General features: G+C 32.2%; 1 protein-coding gene across 5 annotated transcripts in view; it reads left to right on the top strand.

Moving 5' to 3' along the window:
* The first annotated feature begins 586 nt into the window (after positions 1 to 586).
* Positions 587 to 19,360, top strand: part of LOC145269035 (alkaline phosphatase-like) — a 282,423-nt gene continuing 263,649 nt past the window's right edge. For 2 of the 5 annotated variants that reach the window (XM_080124634.1, XM_080124630.1), the window contains exons 1-2: positions 651 to 788; positions 11,565 to 11,685. In XM_080124634.1, coding sequence (XP_079980760.1) covers positions 11,607 to 11,685 — 79 coding nt within the window. In that variant the 5' untranslated portion in view covers positions 651 to 788; positions 11,565 to 11,606. Of the gene's footprint in view, positions 789 to 11,348; positions 11,686 to 19,360 lie in introns of those variants that run through there. The other 3 variants (XM_080124631.1, XM_080124632.1, XM_080124633.1) reach the window with 3 other exon arrangements.

Below are 19,360 nucleotides of genomic sequence, written 5' to 3'. Positions count from 1 at the left end.
AGTATGCCTATGCCCCCATACAACAAAGTGGCAATGTGCCTTGTTTGAGGTGAAAAAAAATAATAATGTAATAAATCTCATTCATCCAGAAGAATTCTCGTTGACGAACACCTAACATGGTTAGTTCCTTTTTAGTTCTCTGTCTGTCTGTCTGTCTGTCTGTCTGTCTGTCTGTGATTGTGTGTGTGTCTCTCTCTCTCTCTCTCTCTCTCTCTCTCTATATATATATATATATATATATATATATATATATATATATATATATATATATATATATATATATATATATATATATATATCCGGACAGTACAATTAGCTACAAACTAACCGGTTTATCTAGTCCAGGTCAATTTAGTAATGTTTTGAAATGTTTGTCTAAAAAGAAAAGAAGAAGAAAAAGAAGAAGAAGAAGAAGAAGAAGAAGAAGAAGAAGAAGACGAGTCTACTAACTGCATTGAATCATAAAGAATTCGTACAATTCTTTCGATTATTCGATGGGGTTGGTGACGGGTGGTATCATGTCTTTTAAACTAAAAATTTAAGAAGAATATATAAAAAAAATAAAAATAAAAATAAATAAATAAATAAAAAAGTCTATCAAAATGTATGGAAAGCGTCGGTGGGGAATGGAGGGCGGGTTTCGATTGTCGTGTGAATAGATATGCCGAGATGAGGTCGCACCTGTGACAAAGTTGGGATTCCCGCGGGTCACACTGTAGCGGTCGGGTGAAAAAGAGCCTGCGCACCAATACCACAAACATATCAGTGAAACGACTTCGACCTTACAGGTAATATTTTTTTTACATCCCCACTTGTATCGATTATTATTATTATTATTATTATTATTATTATTATTATTATTATTATTATTATTATTATTATAAAGGTGAGTTAATTAACGTTTGCTTTCCTAGAACTGATTTTTTAAAAATTGTTTCGTTTTTGTTCTTTTATATATATATATATATATATATATATATATATATATATATATATATATATATATATATATATATGAACAAATGATTAATAAAACATATTAAAAGACATCTTGAAAAAATTAAAAACATATTTAATTTTAAAAAAGGAAACACAAGATAAGTGGATAGTCCTTAATCCGCGGAGTTATATATATATATATATATATATATATATATATATATATATATATATATATATATATATATTCATTCCCTGGAGTCTGAGTGACAACAAGTCACTCCAGGTTTCCAGTACTCTCCACATCTTTCAATAACCTTTGCAGATGAATTTGCATTATCGCAACAGCCGTTTACCATCGATTTCTAGTTGGCAGCGACTATTGGTCTTCACTAGAATTTGGGTGATAATAAGTCTTAACAAGGTACCAGTCCTCTTTGCACGTTGTTGAGGGCTGGTTAAACATTTTTAGGGGGATTTTATTGATTGATTCCAATTATGCTCACGTATTCATCGAATATATATATATATATATATATATATATATATATATATATATATATATATATATATTTCTGTGGAAATCTACTTTATTTCTTTATAATATATACCAATCAGTATTTAAGAAGCTCAATATAATTGCAGAGCAATATAGAAATAGCAACAATCAATCTGTCAAAAGGAATTGAAGTGTGATTTGACATGATTAAAAAATACGAAAATTGGAAGAGAAGCTGTAAATACCTTATAATATGTTTCTATTACGCCATTTTGAATTTTGCACAGGTAACTGATCTGGTTGCCCTCTATATTTTAAAAGAGTTAGGGAAAGAAGGAACCAAATATAAGGGTGGGTGGGTTGTATAGAGACGATGAACATTTTTTTTTTAATTAGTATTGGAAGTAGAAATTGAGAAAGGATTTGTCAAAGGATATATAATTTCTTTAAATATATTAACTTAATAATAACCATAAATAATAATCATAAACCTTATCAAAATTTATACTACAATTCATGTATGAACGTGACACTTGTGACGTAAAGAAAATATTTTTTTGACATAACAGAAACATTTCTATGAAAGTATATAAATGAAAAAAGAATATAGATAGAGTTCTACGAGTCGTTCTGTTTATTATAATTGATTATTTTTTTAAAAAAAGAATTATATTTACTGAATTATAAGTGATTGACCATACTTATAGGTAAATGTGCACTGAACAGATACCATTATATATATATATATATATATATATATATATATATATATATATATGTATATACATATAAGAACAAGTAGTTAATAAAATATGTTAAAAAACACTTTGAAAAAGAGTTAGACACATATCTAATTTTAAAAAGAAAACACTAAATAAGTGGATAGTCCTTAATCCGCGGAGTTTCGAAGAAATACTTTCCTTCTCATCAGAGGGTACCATTTAGCAAAATGCGGGATCGGAATTTGTTTGCAAAAGTATTTAATGAAACTACAAGTAAGTCAAAGATCTTACTTGATAACAAAAAGTGAAGCAGAGGGAATATGGTAAAGAAAAAGGTGATTTCACTTTTTTGTTTTATTCGAAGTGCTCAGAAATCAAGGGACCCAAAACCTGGGGCTAACACTAGAAATCTACAGGGTGGTCAAAAAGTCAGGTAATTACACGTGTTACACAATCAGTGGTTAATCGCTTCCAGCGATTGATAGAGAGAAATGGACGACAATTAACAAAATAAACATATTTCATGTTTGTTTCATTTTATATTTCAATGTATGGTACTTAAATATACGTGTATTGCTAATATCGTTTTTCTTTAAAATGTCACCTGACTTTTTGACCACCCTGTATATGAGATATATAGATATTTGAATGTTCCACTTAAGTTCTTTATCTCTCAAACACCGAGTTAATAAAGAAGTTGAGAACATAATTTTCCTCTCCCCCCCAATTAACCATTTTCATATATTGTAGCATATCTTTTATTTTGGTCTCTCGGTCTTACTGAATTCCAGGACAAGAATTTATCTAGTCTGGTGGAGTATCCAGTTTCGTGCTATTACTTGAGGTAACATCACTTGGAGAAGGTGCACCATTCCTCGGAAAAGCTGTGGAGTAGCCGTAGTGAGGAGATCTTATTTGGGCTGCGAATACAAAATGTGATTTTGAATATTTGGTCAGGGTTTACTTCTATGGAAAAAGTATCCTCATGCCAGATTGTTCTGACAAATCCCTGTACAGAGAGGCCTTAGAAACTCGAGGACAGTGTCTAGTAGGCATTCAAGCTCTCCCCAGTAGGTATGGATAGTCTGGTGAAGGATAAAATTTCTAATGACTGTAAAATCCAAAGATGCTAACTAACTTTCTTGGATTCTGCATCTTTGGATTTTACCGTAATTGGAAATTACAGTAAAATGCAGAATCCAAGAAAGTTAATTAAATTTCATTCGCACAAGTAAATTCCAAGGGAATTGCGTAATTGGAAGATGATCCAAAGTCATCCAAAAGGCATAAATACATAATGTTTACATTTAATAAAAAAACAAGTTTATATTTGAAACATAGGAATATATATATATATATATATATATATATATATATATATATATATATATATATATATATATATATATATAGTTTACATTTAATAAAAAACAAGTTTATATTTGAAACATAGGAATATATATATATATGTATATATATAGTTTACATTTGATAAAAAAACAAGTTTATATTTGAAACAGGAATATATATATATATATATATATATATATATATATAGTTTACATTTAATAAAAAACAAGTTTATATTTGAAACATAGGAATATATATATATATATATATATATATATATATATATATATATATATATATATATACAGTGATGATCATATTTATTGGCACGGTAAAATAAAAGTTAAATTTTGTCTAATAAATTCTAAAAAAGGGATTAAATTAAAGAAAATAACAAAGTATATTATGTATTTTTAACTGGCCTTTCCGATGCAGCAATCGGATTTTAGAAAAAATAAATAACAAAGGAACAACAAACATAATTGCAAAAAACCCTTGTTCAAAATTATTGGCACGATTTATTTAATAATCAATTGTATAGCCTTTGGCCTTGATTACCTTCCTCAGTCGCTTTTCATAGTTTACAACCAAGTTGTTGCACTCTTCAGTAGTAATTTTAGCCCACTCTTCCTGACAATAATCCTCCAATTGAATAAGATTCTTAGGCTTCCTTTGCATTACCCTCAATTTTAATGTTCTCCATAAATTTTCAATTGGATTAAGGTCTGGGCTTTGTGATGGCCACTCCAAAACATTAATATGATTGTCCTCAAGCCATTTCTTAGTCAGTTTAGCCGAATGCTTTGGGTCATTGCATGAACCACCAACGACGACCAAGTGAGAGCTCTTTAGCAGAGTCTTTCAGGTTTTCATCCAATATTTTAACATAATCTTCCTTTTTTATGCTACCTGTGACCTTAACAAGTCGCCCTGGTCCAGAGGCAGCAAAGGATCCCCAAAACATCAAACTGCCTCCACCGTGCTTCACTGTGGGTATGGTGTTCTTAGGCAGGAAAGCTTCGCCAGATTTTCTGTAAATATAAGACACTTTATTATGGCCAAATAACTCTATTTTCGTTTCGTCAGTCCATAGAACACGTTTCCAGAATGCAACATCTTTATCAATATGACGTTTTGCAAAGGCTAGCCTTGCTTTCAGGTGCATAGGCTTCAATAAGGGAGTCTTTCTCGGACGACATGCTTTTAAACCAGCTCTCTTCAAAACTCTACCAACTGTATGTCGAGATACATTCACTCCAGAGGTGCTCTGTTCATCAACAATCTCCCCAACAGAGATCCTTGGGTTTTGTTTTACTTGTCGAACAATTTTCCGTTCATCTCTTGGGGAAAGAATCCTTTTTCTCCCTCTACCCTCTAAACTCATAACGTGGCCTTGCGATTTGAACTTGTTTATTATGGCTCTAACAGTGGATTTGGGAAGGTTTAGCTTCTTTGAAATCTTATCATAGCCCTCCCCATTGGTATGGCATGCTACAACAAGCTTCCTGACGTCTTCGCTGTGTTCCTTAGTTTTAACCATGGCGATTGAAAATTATAATTTAGTCACTTATAATAGTTTAAATAAATCGCTATCTAAAAATTATCTGAAAAAAATTATTCACTGAATTAGCGTTAAACAAGCATAATATGGCTATAAAAAAGTTCAGAAAGCACGTAAACCGGAAATTGATTGATATTATACTGATACTAAAAGAAAAACAAAGCCGTGCCAATAATTTTGAACAAGGGTTTTTTGCAATTATGTTTGTTGTTCCTTTGTTATTTATTTTTTCTAAAATCCGATTGCTGCATCGGAAAGGCCAGTTAAAAATACATAATATACTTTGTTATTTTCTTTAATTTAATCCCTTTTTTAGAATTTATTTGACAAAATTAAACTTTTATTTTACCGTGCCAATAAATATATATAGTTTACATTTAATAAAAAACAAGTTTATATTTGAAACATAGGAATATATATATATATATATATATATAAACAGTGTTTCATGGTAAACAACTGATGATCCCTTGAAAAATAAAAAAGATAAAAAAAAAAAATTGGTATTATAGTAAATTCGAGAGAGTTTATGCAGTGATTGCAGGTGATTAAATGACTTACTGACTAAGTGTTTTTTTTTTTTTTTTTTTTTTTAACGAATGATAAAAAGTAATTTTTTGTGTAGTTTCAAATGTTAAAAAAACTTCAAAGACTATATATATATATATATATATATATATATATATATATATATATATATGTGTGTGTGTGTGTGTATATATATATGTGTGGGTATATATATATATATATATATATATATATATATATATATATATATATATTGGTTTTGGAACGATTAATCGAAATGGGGGTATCGGAATCGGTATCGAAATCGAAAAAATTGGTCCCGATTTTCCGATGCCAAAACGATTCTTTTAATTGTCTTTTTTAATTTGATCTTGTTTAAAGTAAAATCTTCTATTGCTCGTTAAAATAATAAAGATAATAAATATTTATCGATTTTAAATTACCAGTGGAGCTAAAATCGATAGATCATCTTCCACAAGCGTATTTTGACGTTTGAGAAACTATCTGCATAGTTAACAGGTTTTTTTTTTTTTTTTTTTTTTTACGGAAAACCGGGAAAATATCAGCTCTATATTAAATATTTCGAGATTTATAAAGAATCGGAATCGGAATCGGAATCGGAATTGATAATTCTATCAGAATCGAGAATTTAGTACGGAATCGGGAAAAATACTGGAATCGTCCAACCACTAATACACACACACACACACACACACACACACACACACACACACACACACACACATATACATATATATATATATATATATATATATATATATATATATATAAATTACAATAAGTTTACCAAGGTAATCAAAATGGTAAACTTAAAATATATTATAAATATTAACGAGTTAATATTTACTAGTAAAATAAACTCAGCCAGATGTAAAAGCTCAATAAAACCGAAAAGGAAATAGAGCTTATAAGTTTTTAACTCTTTTTCAAGATGTCTTTTAACATGTTTTATTAATCATTTGTTTTTATATATATATATATATATATCGTTAAACTCACTACTCGTTCAAGCAGCCGCCAATAGCGTAATGGTTAGGAGCCTTGACTGCCGTACAAACGGTCGGGTTTCAATCTTGGCTTGAGGTAGTTGCCTGTCTAGCCGCACTGATGAGCTGTGAAACAGCGAAACAGTACTGTATGTGGATGACTATATATATATATATACATCCTTCAGTCTTTGACAGACTATGGATACCCACGAAGGGATGCTTTCGCGTGAAATTTTTGTGGCAGGAGGTGCACAATCTCCAACCACACCTCTCCTGAGACGAGATTGTTAAATGCCAGTGGCAAATGAAGTGTATATACAAGACGACTGGAAACAAATGCCGAGATAAGCAGAGAAGACATACAGCGCCATGAATCCCAAATGGTCACTCATCTAGTAACCAGGCTCAATGTTGCTTAACTTCGGTAATCTGGCGAGAACCGGTGTTTCAACGCGATTATGCCGTGTATGCATATATATATATATATATATATATATATATATATATATATATATATATATATATATATATATATATATATATATATATATATATATATATATATATATGCACACACACACATATATATTGCACTTCTGCAATACACGGACGACGCCATTGATAGGGAGCGATAACTTCGATTTCCTATTCGTCAAATAATACGGCAAATAAATAACAGACATTTTTTTTTAACTGGATACAAAAATATTTGAAAACCAAACCGTTTATTGTATAAAAATGTATCAATTTAATTATTTTTCCGAACAATTTAATGATTTAAATGAAAGGTTTTTCGAATTAAAGCAACATTGGATTTTTTTTTCCGAAACATTTGTTTTAATTAAAGTAAAATTGCCACTGTAAGAAAATAATTTTTTGTGGCAAACAATTTGAATAAAGAGAAGCGTCACAACTAGCGACAGTTTAGTGAGTCGCACCAAAGCAAAAAAAATGGTCAGTCTGTGTAACGAGGAAGTGCCATATATATATAGATAGAAGCGCTGCCTGGCGACAGATTAATGAGTCGCACAAAAAAATTGCGCCGAAGAAGTGCCATCAAACAGACAGAAGTATATAGAAGCCAGAAATAACTGTAAGAAAGAAATAGCAACAGCTAAGAGATAATTTACTGAAATCACTAGAAAACGCATCGAAGCACAAAAATTAGAAACTCGTGACTTCTGGAAAATCTACAACAGTGTAGTAAATAATGGGCAATCAACAATTCCCCCACTATCCAACAATCATGAGGTTGTTTGCTCACCAACCGAGAAGGCTAACATGCTTGCCAGTCGTTTCGCCTCCAACTCCATACTGGACCCTGCAAGCCACCCCTCCCTGACTTTCCTCTGCGGACAGACGCCACACTAGACGATCTGGAAATCACCCCATCTCAGGTGCATGCTATCATAAGAAATCTTGACACTTCAAAAGCATGTGGACCTGATCTCATCCCGGTTGTGCTGTTAAAAAAGTGCTCCGCCGAAGTAGCGCCGGTTCTCTCCAAGCTTTACAACAAATGCCTTAAGGAATCTTGCTTTCCTGCCTGCTGCAGTTTTCAAGAATTCTGGTGAAAGAACTGACCCAGTAAATTATCGCCCCATTAGCCTCCTCTCACTTTTTGCCAAAATATTTGAGTCCATTGTTAACCAAGCTCTAGTCCATCACCTTACAGATGCTAAACTTCTGACCGACCAACAATACGGATTTAGGGAAGCCCGTTCCACGGCAGATATCCCAACTGTAATCTCTGAGCGTATATACCATTCATTTGATAAAGCAGGGGAGGGTAGAGCGGTATGTCCAGATATATCTAAGGCTTTTGACAGGGTATGGCATGAAGGTCTTCTCAGGAAAATCAGACCATACGGTATCACTGGAAGAATCTTCAACATAATTAAATCCTTCTTAGATAAGAGAAAAATCCAGGTTGTCATCTATGATCGTACATCCAAACAATATGATATAAATGCGGGAGTGCCCCAGGGGGTCTATCCTTGGACCTTTATTATTCCTAATATTCATAAATTACCTCCCTGACAAAATTGTCTATAAGATGGATATATATGCTGATGACACCACACTCTATAACCGACACGACAGGAAAACAAATGAACACATATCTAGAGAAATGGCAAAAACGCTAGAAGATGACCTCCAATCTGTAGTGGAATGAGAACAAAAATGGATGGTCACCTTCAATGCTGCCAAAACCAAAATTGTTTCCTTCAATAAGTACAAGAAACCTTCTCTGCCACCAATAGCAATGGCCAATGACTCTTTATCTGAATGTACATATTTTAAACTCCTCGGCCTAACGTTCACGGGAAACATGAGTTGTAAAAATTACATTGAGAGCATTGCCAGAAACGCTGCGAAAAAGGTAGGTTCTCTCTACCGTGCTAGAAAGTATTCTGTACCTCTATAGGGCCACCATTTGCCCATGTATGGAGTATTGTTGTCATATTTGGGCTGGTGCATCTGCCACTAGTCTCCCACTTCTAGACAAGGTTCAAATGAGAGTCGCCAACCTAATAGGTCCTGAACTGTCATCCAAGCTTCAGCCTCTGTCCCATCAACGTAATGTTGCATCCCTCTGCCTGTTCTACAAGTACTTTAACCGTGAATGCTCCGACGAACTGCAAGCACTTGTACCCCCTCTACGTAAATACTCCCGACACACCCGACAAGCAGTTAAATCCCACCCCTTCACAGTAGAGATCCCTAGGTGTAAGAGAGCCTTCTACTCCAGTAGTTTCTTCCTCAGAACTGCTAGACTTTGGAATTCCCTTCCAGGTCCCGGCTTCCCCAACTGTACTGACATGCAGAAGTTCAAGTGTAACGTGAATCGACATCTTGCTGCCCAACTCCCTATACAGTACCCCTGTAGCTTATGTCTCTGATAGTAGCCCCCTACAGCAAAGTGGCAATGTGCCTTGTTTGAGGTGAAATTGCAATTTATATATATATTTGGATTTCGACGCGGTTTACTTGATCTGTGTTGGTTAATAGAAATTCTTGTGTGCGGGGCGTTTGCTCAGTTAGTAGAGTGCTTGCCTCGCATGCAAGAGGCTCGGGTTTCGAATCCTGAGTTCGGATGTGTCTAACTGATGAGCCCAAATGAGGGCGAAACTCGAGTCTTGGACTTCCGGTTCGTTGACAGTCATTGTTCTTGTGAGCTGCGGCGTTGTTTGGCTGTGGAATTTATTATACAATCTCTCACATTCTGAAAATCATATATATATATATATATATATATATATATGCATATATACTAGCATATATACTGGCGTTACTCAGGATTTTTTTGCCATATATATATATATATATATATATATATATATATATATATATATATATATATATATATTCTTATGGAAATATGATTTTTTTTCAATTATATTTCACTCTTTTTTATATACCAATCCTTAATTTATCAAGCTCAATGTAATTACAGAGCATATGATAAACAAATGACAAAGGTTTCTATTCCAAATTTCATAGTGTTGAACATCTTACAATTTATTCCTTTAATTACGTTTACATTCAAAATTCCTGACAGCAAATGTCTCGTGGCGCAAAATCATTCATTTAATTATTAAATCAATCAATCAACCAATCTATTCAGCCCTTAACCCACCCACCCCCTCACAAAAAAATAAATAGCGAGTATCAATCCATTAAACGATAATAAAATGCAATTGGACATAGACATGATATCCGAAAATTGGAAGAGAAGTTGCAATATTTACCTTTTATTTCATCTTTTATTACGCCATACAGCCACTCTGATGAGTCGTAGACGACGAAACACGTGTCAGTGGATAATTACATTTTAAAAATAATATATATACTGCTCCCCATGTGGGGGTACCAAATTGGTTAAAAGGGAAAATTATTCCCAACTCGCATTTAGGTAAAAATACACTTTCGTAAATAATTGAATTCATTCAAAACATATCACTAAAACCAAAACAAAACAACACACACACACACACACACACACACACACACATACACATACATATATATATATATATATATATATATATATATATATTTCATATATATATTTCATATCTATATATATATATATATATATCACATATATATATATATCACATATATATATATTTCATATATATATATATATTTCATATATATATATTTCATATATATATATTTCATATATATATATATATATATATATATATATAATTATTCAGGATAATGAAATACAATAAATCCAGTGATCATTTGTCTTACAAAATATTATTGGATGTAATATTTTATATAAGACTATCCCAGCTAAATAAAATTGCTCAATATACTAGATAGAGCAAATAAATCATAATTTAGGAATTAAAAATTTGTGATTTGAAAAAGTTAAATTTCAAATATAGAAATTTTATTGTATTCAAGACAAAGAATACAGTATAGTTAAATATTTTCCTATACTGTATTCTTTGTCTTACATAAAATAAAAGTTCTATATTTGAAATTTAACTTTTTCAAATCACAAATTTTAAATTCCTAAATTATGATATATATATATATATATATATATATATATATATATATATATACTAAATTATGATATATATATACTAAATTATGATATATATAAATATATATATACACACACATATATATATATATATATATATATATATATATATATATATATAGAGAGAGAGAGAGAGAGAGAGAGAGAGAAAGAAAGAAATAGAGAAAGAAAGAGAGAGGGGGGACGGTGTCGTTTGATATCTCTTACTTACAATTAGTAACTATTTGTTAAATAACAGAATTTCAAACGCCACCTGTCGGCCAATACTGTATTTACTTTTGTTATTTTTCGTTTTCTTTTTCTTTCTTTTTTCTTTTTTTTTTTTTTTATTTTTTCCATTCCTTCGGGGAGAAAAAGTGTACATTGCATTTTAAATATCTCCCCCCAGAAAACAAGACGAATTCGGGACCACCTGGACGAAGTAAGGAATATGCGGCTTCGGACTCTACACGCACTGTGTACCCTAATGCTGTTTGCGGTGGGATCTTACGCGGTTCCAACAAAGAGATGTACGTATCTATATTTTTATAATACCTACCTCGCTCGCTACCTGGGTCGTGCTTCGAACTTGTGCTACTAAAGAAAAGAAAATATCGGGACGGGTGGCTTAAGATTCACCGCTCATACATACATACATATATATATATACCCCCAGTAATCTAGTTTTTTATTATTATTATTATTATTATAAGCTAGCTATGGCTACCCGACGTTGCTCAGGATTTTTTTACTGGTTGACCTTATCGAGAGTGCCCCCTCTCAAAATTCCACAATTTTCACTTTTTTATTTTTATTTTTATTTTTTTTTTACTTTATTCCTGTTAATATCATCGATTACAGTTTTGTTTTTTGTTTCTTGTTTTCTTACATGGTAGTCACCACTTATCAAGGCCCGAGAGCCACTCGGGGATAAGGGTTATTGCGTGTACAGTAATCAATGGGATAATATCGTAGTAATCGTTAGTAATGGAGATTTGATAAAATAAGTTTCAGATTATAGAAAAAAATTGAAAAATAAAATTCATAATTTTTGACATGGGGGTTCAGTTTTCAACTATACTGTTGTACTAAATTGAACACGAAATTTGTGACCACGATGAATAGATAGATAGATAGATACATTGATGAGATGGATATATACATATACACTAAATGTAGAGGGGGGTAGATATATAGATGTGAGTAGGAAGAGGGGGGGGGTAAAACATCTTCCTTTTTGTTTAACCCCTCCGTTCTAGCCCTTATTTCCGGTCACATCAGAGAGAAATTCCATTTTTTTTTCATCGTGGTAATAAAGTTCGTGTTCAATTTAGTACAACGTCATAATTGAAAACTGAACCCCCCCCCACGTGAAAAGTTATGAAATTTTTTTTTTCTATATATACTCTGAAACTTAAGTAAAAGGAAAAAAGTTTTAAAAAAGTAAAAAATATTGTGGAATTTAGAGGGGGGGGCACTCTTAACAGCGTCCGCTTTTTTTTTTTTTTCTTCTTATTTTGGCATTTCGGCATATTCCTCGAGATATTTCAGTGTTGCATTACCTCCCTTGTTTTCTAGTCGGTGATAGACGAAACATCTTCCAACAGATATTATGTATTATAATATATAATATTATATTTGTTATTTATTAACATTTTATATGAAAATAATTGGAACAATGTGAACAATTCTTATTCTTAATAAATTTGTAATATTTATTTCTTGTAATTAACTTTCTTTTTTATGCAAAACATTCATAAAAGTAAATATTTTTTAAAGAAAATTATGATTCTCTCGCCAAACCACTTATAATAAAAATAATAACAATTAGCATACTACTACTACTACTAATAATAATAATAATAATGAACATACTACTACTATTATTACTAATAATAATAATGATAAACATACTACTAATAAAAAAATAGCAATAAACATACTACTAATAATAAAAATAAACATACTACTACGACTACTAATAACAAACATACTACTACAACTAATAATAATAATAAAGATGCTATTAGTACAAATACTAATAAACATACTACTACTAATAATAATAAACATACTACTACTAATAATAATATACTAATAATAATAATAGTATACATACTACTACTAATAATTAACATACTACTAATAATAATAATATACTACTAATAATAATAGTATACATACTACTAATAATAATGAGGATAATAATAAACATACTACTACTAATAATAATATACATACTACTAATAATACTACTACTAATAATAAACATACTAATAATAATAATAATAATAAACATACTGCTGCTACTACTACTAATAATAATAATAATAAACATACTACTACTAATAATAATAATAACAATATACATACTACTACTAATACTACTACTAATACAGGGTGACCCCCCAAAAACAGCAAAAGCTAAATGGAGACCATCTAGAACATAAGCTGTAGAACGGAGAAAAAAAGGCCAAATAGACTAGTGTTTTGATGTGATGTTTTGAATATAATAAACTAGTTATGACCAAAGTTTCATTTCATTCGGACAAAACACTAAGAAACGGGGCCTAATTAGAGTTGGGACCCGTTTTTTGGGGAGTCACCTCGAATTAATAAACATACTACTACTACTAATAATAATAATAATAATAATAATAATGATAATAATAATGATAATAATAATAATGATAATAATAATGATAATAACAATAATAATAATAACAATAATAATAATAAAAATAATAATAATAATAATAACAATAATAATAATAACAATAATAATAATAACAATAATAATAACAATAATAATAACTAATAATAATAATAATAACAATAATAACAATAATAATAATAACAACAATAATAATAATAATAACAATAATAATAACAATAATAATAATAATAATAATAATAACAATAATAACAATAATAATAATAACAACAATAATAATAATAATAATAACAATAATAACAATAATAATAATAATAACAATAATAATAATAATAACAACAACAATAATAATAATAATAATAATAATAATTATAATAATAATAATAATAATAAACCAAGAACACTAAAGCTGCATATCTATGAGTTCTCTAACCCAATCCTATCCCCATTGCCACATCACCCCCCATCAAAAAAAGCGAGACCAAACAACCAAGCAGAGTCAAGGAGGAAGGAAAGACCGATGAATTGACCAGACTTCAGCCGAATAAGTGAAAAGTGAACTGGGACCTTGGGGAGACTTATTGCCACTTAAATTCCAGCGAAGGCCAATAGCCGCTGCCAACGAAAACTCAATGGCAAGCAGCTGTTGCGAAATGTTATCAAAAGTGGTGGAGAGTACTGGAAACCTGGGGAGACTTGTTGTCACTTAGTTTCCAGGGAACACCACAGACTGTTTTCAGGGAAAGATCTATGAAGACCTGTGTGAAAACTCCTTGTGAGCCAATAATAATTCGTCTAATTCTTTCTATTGGTAGATGTTTCGTCGGGGACGCGAAATAATCTGTCACCGTCTAGGAAACAGGGGAAGTAATGCAATGATGAAATGTCTCGAGAAATATGCCCTTATTTTTTATAGACGCTCCAAGAATTTCCAGTACTAACGTAGTCGGTCCCGAGTACGATAAGAGAATTTCAGACCAGTCCTGGAAATGACCAAAGCCGTTTACGACTTGAAAATTATCTTCTCTTTTCTTTTCAATTTTTTATCTTATAAATCTTATAGTTTATTCCTTTAATTCAGTTGATTTAAATAATTCTTGACAGTATCTGTTTCGTAGCGCAAAATCAATCGCTTAATTATTATATCAATCAGTGAATCTATTATGCCCTTAACTCATCAGAAGAAATAGCAACAATCAATCCGTCAAAAAGAATTGAAGTGTGATTTGACATGATTAAAATCCGAAAATTGGAAGAGAGACTGTAAATACCTTTTTATTTTTCCATTACGCCATATTGAATTTTTATCAAACAAAGTCATTAAACCCAACTATTCGTACTAAAAATTTTAATTAATTTATAAATCTTCTACCAAAATGTTCTATTTAATAATTAGTAAATCTATTAATTCTAATTTGTGTATACATACTTATTAAAATAATATCAACAAATTATAAACTATTATACATGTTTGTATATACGAAACTAAACTAAGCTACAAAAAACAATTGATCATTACGGTCGGTTATCATAACTAATCAATTTATTTGAATTGAAAAATAATATATATATATATATATATATATATATATATATATATATATATAAATAAAAGAACAAAAATGAAACACAATTTGTAGTCATTGACATACAGTCCTGTTTCGTTGTATCACAACTCATCAGTGCCACTAGACTAGCACCTCTCCCAAGCCACTGATTGAACCAAGTACGGTCGTGTTGACAGTTCTCCCACTCCACCATGGAAGCGATGCCCGCAAATAACCTGTCTGAATATCTATTTAAACAAACATCCGTCCACCACTTACAGTGCTCAAACCACTTGTTTGTAAACAAACAGTGAACTTCGCATTTTTTCGGCCAATTAAGTAGCAGGTGAGATTATTTATGACAGTGCTCTACCCAAAGAGGGGGGCTTAATATATATATATATATATATATATATATATATATATATATATATATATATATATATATATATATATATGGGAAACCCCTTTACATACTTATTGCCATTCGCCTTTTTACATGTTTATTTTCGCATTTTTTTTTAATTCTAAACTGCTTCAGCCATTTTCAGGATTTACTCGTTTTATGCAAATACCAAAATTTTCTGGGTACCTGTCCATTACAAGGATCCGGCCTCTTTTCTTTTCTTTTCTTTTTCTTTTTTTTTTTTTTTTTTTTTTTACTCCAAATAAGGAATATTGCCACTTCTGCTACTGTAGAAAGTTGAGTTTTTTTTTCTTTACTGTTTTTGTTTTCATCCCCCCCAAAAACGCACAGTGCCACAAATTCGTAAAAGGTTACTAATTAGGACCACATCTGCAGGGATACTATGTAGGGAGTTGAGCAGCGAGATGTCTGTTCACATTACATTTGAACTTCTGCATGTCAGTACAGTCAGGGAAGCAGAGACCTGTAAAAGACTTCCGAGGGGAAAAAGAAGCTATTTAAGTAGAAAACTTTAAAGCATCTCGGGATCTCTACAGTGTAGGGGTGGAATTTTGCTGCTTGTCTGGTTTGTCGGGGGGGGGTATTTACGTGGCGGGAGTACTAATGCCTTGAGTTCGTCCCAGCACTTACAATTAAAGTACTTGGATGCCACTTTTCGGCGATGGGACAGAGGTTGGATTTTGGCCGATAGTGCGGGAACTATTAGGTTGGCAATTCTTTTTTTTTTTTTAACTCTATGAGCAAGAGACTAGTGGCAGATACATTTTATTTATTTATTTTATGCTTTATTCAATTTTTACCCCATACAAGGCGCAGTGCCACTTTGAAGTAGGGGGCTACGATCGGGGACATAAGTTGTAGGGTATTATGAAGAGAGACAAGCAGCAAGATGTCCGTCCACAATAAACTTGATCTGACGCATGTCAGTACAGGGAAAGCAGAATCCCGGAAGGGAGTTCCAAAGTCTAGCAGTTCTGGGAAATATACTAGGGATCTCTACTGTGTAGGGGTGGGATTTAGCTGCTTGTCAGGGGTGTCGGAGGTATTCATGTTGAGGGGGTACAAGTGTTTGTAGTTCGTCAGAGCATTGACCATGAAAATACTGGTAGAAAAGGCAGAGGGATGCAACATGTCGTCGATGGGACAGAGGCTGAAGCTTAGATGACAGTTCATGGCTTATCAGATTGACGACTTTTTTGAGCCCCGTGCAGGAGGGAGAGACAAGTAGCAGATGCACCAGCCCAAATATGACAATAATACTCCATACACGGGCGAATGGTGACCTTATAAAGGTACAGGATACTTTCAGGCGTAAGTAGCTTTCTAGCACGGTAGAGATAGTCCGCCTTTTTCGTATGTGCACTTTCCCGAAGGGGAGGACCTTCGTGGCCTTCAGGCCAAGATCAAAGTGTAGCATCTGTTACGGCAGATACTACAGGCAAAGACCGTATGTGGGGGCAACCCCACATATAAGACCTTGGTCAATGAATGGGCAACCCTTCATACCAATTGTCACTATCCAGCTCCCCTATTCCCCAGGAAGTTGGTCCCCATTTCCCCTTCACTCCTCACATTAAAAATCGGCCTTGTGCCTAATTTGCTCGGTGAGATAGCAAATAAATACCAACTCCACATATAAGACCTTGGTCAATGTAGGGGCAATCCTTCATACCAATTGTCACTATCCAGCTCCCCTACTCTCCGGGGAGCCGGTCCCCATTTCCCCTTCACTCTCCACATTAAAAAACGGCCTTGTGCCTAATTTGCTCAGTGGGGAAGCAAATAAATACCCTGCAACCAAAGACCATTGCCCTTGTGGCAATCTTCTGGTCCATGTAGGGGCAACCCTACATACCAGTGTGCAAATCAGCATCCAGCTCCCATTTCCCACCTCTCGGGAGCTGGTCCCTTTTCTCTTCCCCCTCCCCCTCTTTCTCTATCTCCACATTAAAAAAAACGGCCTTGTGCTTAATTTGCTCAGTGGAGAAGCAAATAAATACAGCCCGCCTTCTTCGTATCGGCGATTAGTGGCTTTGTAGAGATACAGGATACTGTCACGGTATAGGGAGCCCACCTTCCTTGCAACAGCATTCGCAATTCCGTTAATGTGTTTGTTTCGATTCCTGTTATTTGTGAATGTTAAGCCTAGGAACCTGAGGGAAGTATTTTCAGGTCGTGTATCATTAGCCATGGCAATAAGTGCTGGGGAAGTTTAAGACGGCTTAAATGAGTTCCTATTCGGCAGTTTAAATGCTTACAAATTGTTTCGAATTTCGATCGGTTACAATATAAATTGGTCCAGAATTTCTCCTATAGTCAAAGAAAAAAATAAATAAATACATAAAGTAAAAAAAAAATTTTACGAAGTACTTACCTGTGACGGAAAAAATAAATAAATACATAAATAAAGTAAAAAAAAAATTTACGATGTACTTACCTGTGACGGAAAAAATAAATAAATACATAAATAAAGTAAAAAAAAAATTTACGAAGTACTTACCTGTGACTGAAAAAATAACGTACAAACAATATCACGTAAATTAATTAAGTGGTTTGGTTTTCTATAAAGAAAATCATTTTTAAGCGAATTTTCCAACGCTGCTACCCCTCCCAAGGTAAAGAATGGCTTTCTTTTTTTAAATGTCGCAAGTGAATTATTTTGGAGTTGTCTCCCTTTTTGCTTCAGAATGTTTTAAAGATGGCGTCGGTAGGTCGTCTTTCGTAGTTGATCTATATATTTTGATTTTCTTATTTAACAACAAAACTACTTGATAACATTACATGGTTTTTGGGGTGTGATATTTTTGTTCCGTCATGGGTCCGTACATCATAGAGATTTATTTTAATTTTGTTTTCGTTTATTTTTGTTTTGTGTAATTTATTTCGGTCTCATTCCACTGCAGATTGGGGATATTCCTCGAGAGTTTTAGCCATTTCTTTAGAGATGTACCACAGTTAATAAAACAAAAATCAAAACCGTCCGCCATCCAATCTTAGAAAACTCCTCGTCGACAACACAAAAATTATACAACGTGAAAATAATCCTCAAAAATTAAAAATTCTTGAAACGTCATATATTACAACTCATCATTCTACTATGAATAATATTGCATTCGAGAAAAGCAGCAATGTGTTAAAATGCCTTGCATAGCTCGTAATGGGCGGACACTGCTAACAATAACAATGCTCACGAACTTGCTGATCTTAATACTCAAATTTTTAATCGACCTATATTTTAATCGATTTCTCATCGATTTTATATATTTTAACTAACCGTCACCTAATGCAGTTTATTTTACTTTTTAATTTTTAATTTTTATTTTCGCTCCTTCTCGCTTTTACTTCTTTAACATCTGAAGATGATTCGTGGACGAATCGAAAGCGTTCGTTACCGTGACAATTATGGAGCCTTCATTAATATTTTCGATTTTTATATAAAAAAGATTGTACGGAAAATAAAAAACAAACAAAAAACAATCATAAGCAAAGTATCTCCGTTGCATTTAATAATGTTTGCTTGAATATATATATATATACATATATATATATACACACAC

The sequence above is a fragment of the Euprymna scolopes genome, chromosome 45 (assembly GCF_053919585.1).
Source record: "Euprymna scolopes isolate OS-2025 chromosome 45, ASM5391958v1, whole genome shotgun sequence".
Classification (NCBI taxonomy): Eukaryota; Metazoa; Mollusca; class Cephalopoda; order Sepiida; family Sepiolidae; genus Euprymna; species Euprymna scolopes.
This window is presented reverse-complemented; position numbering and strand designations above follow the sequence as displayed.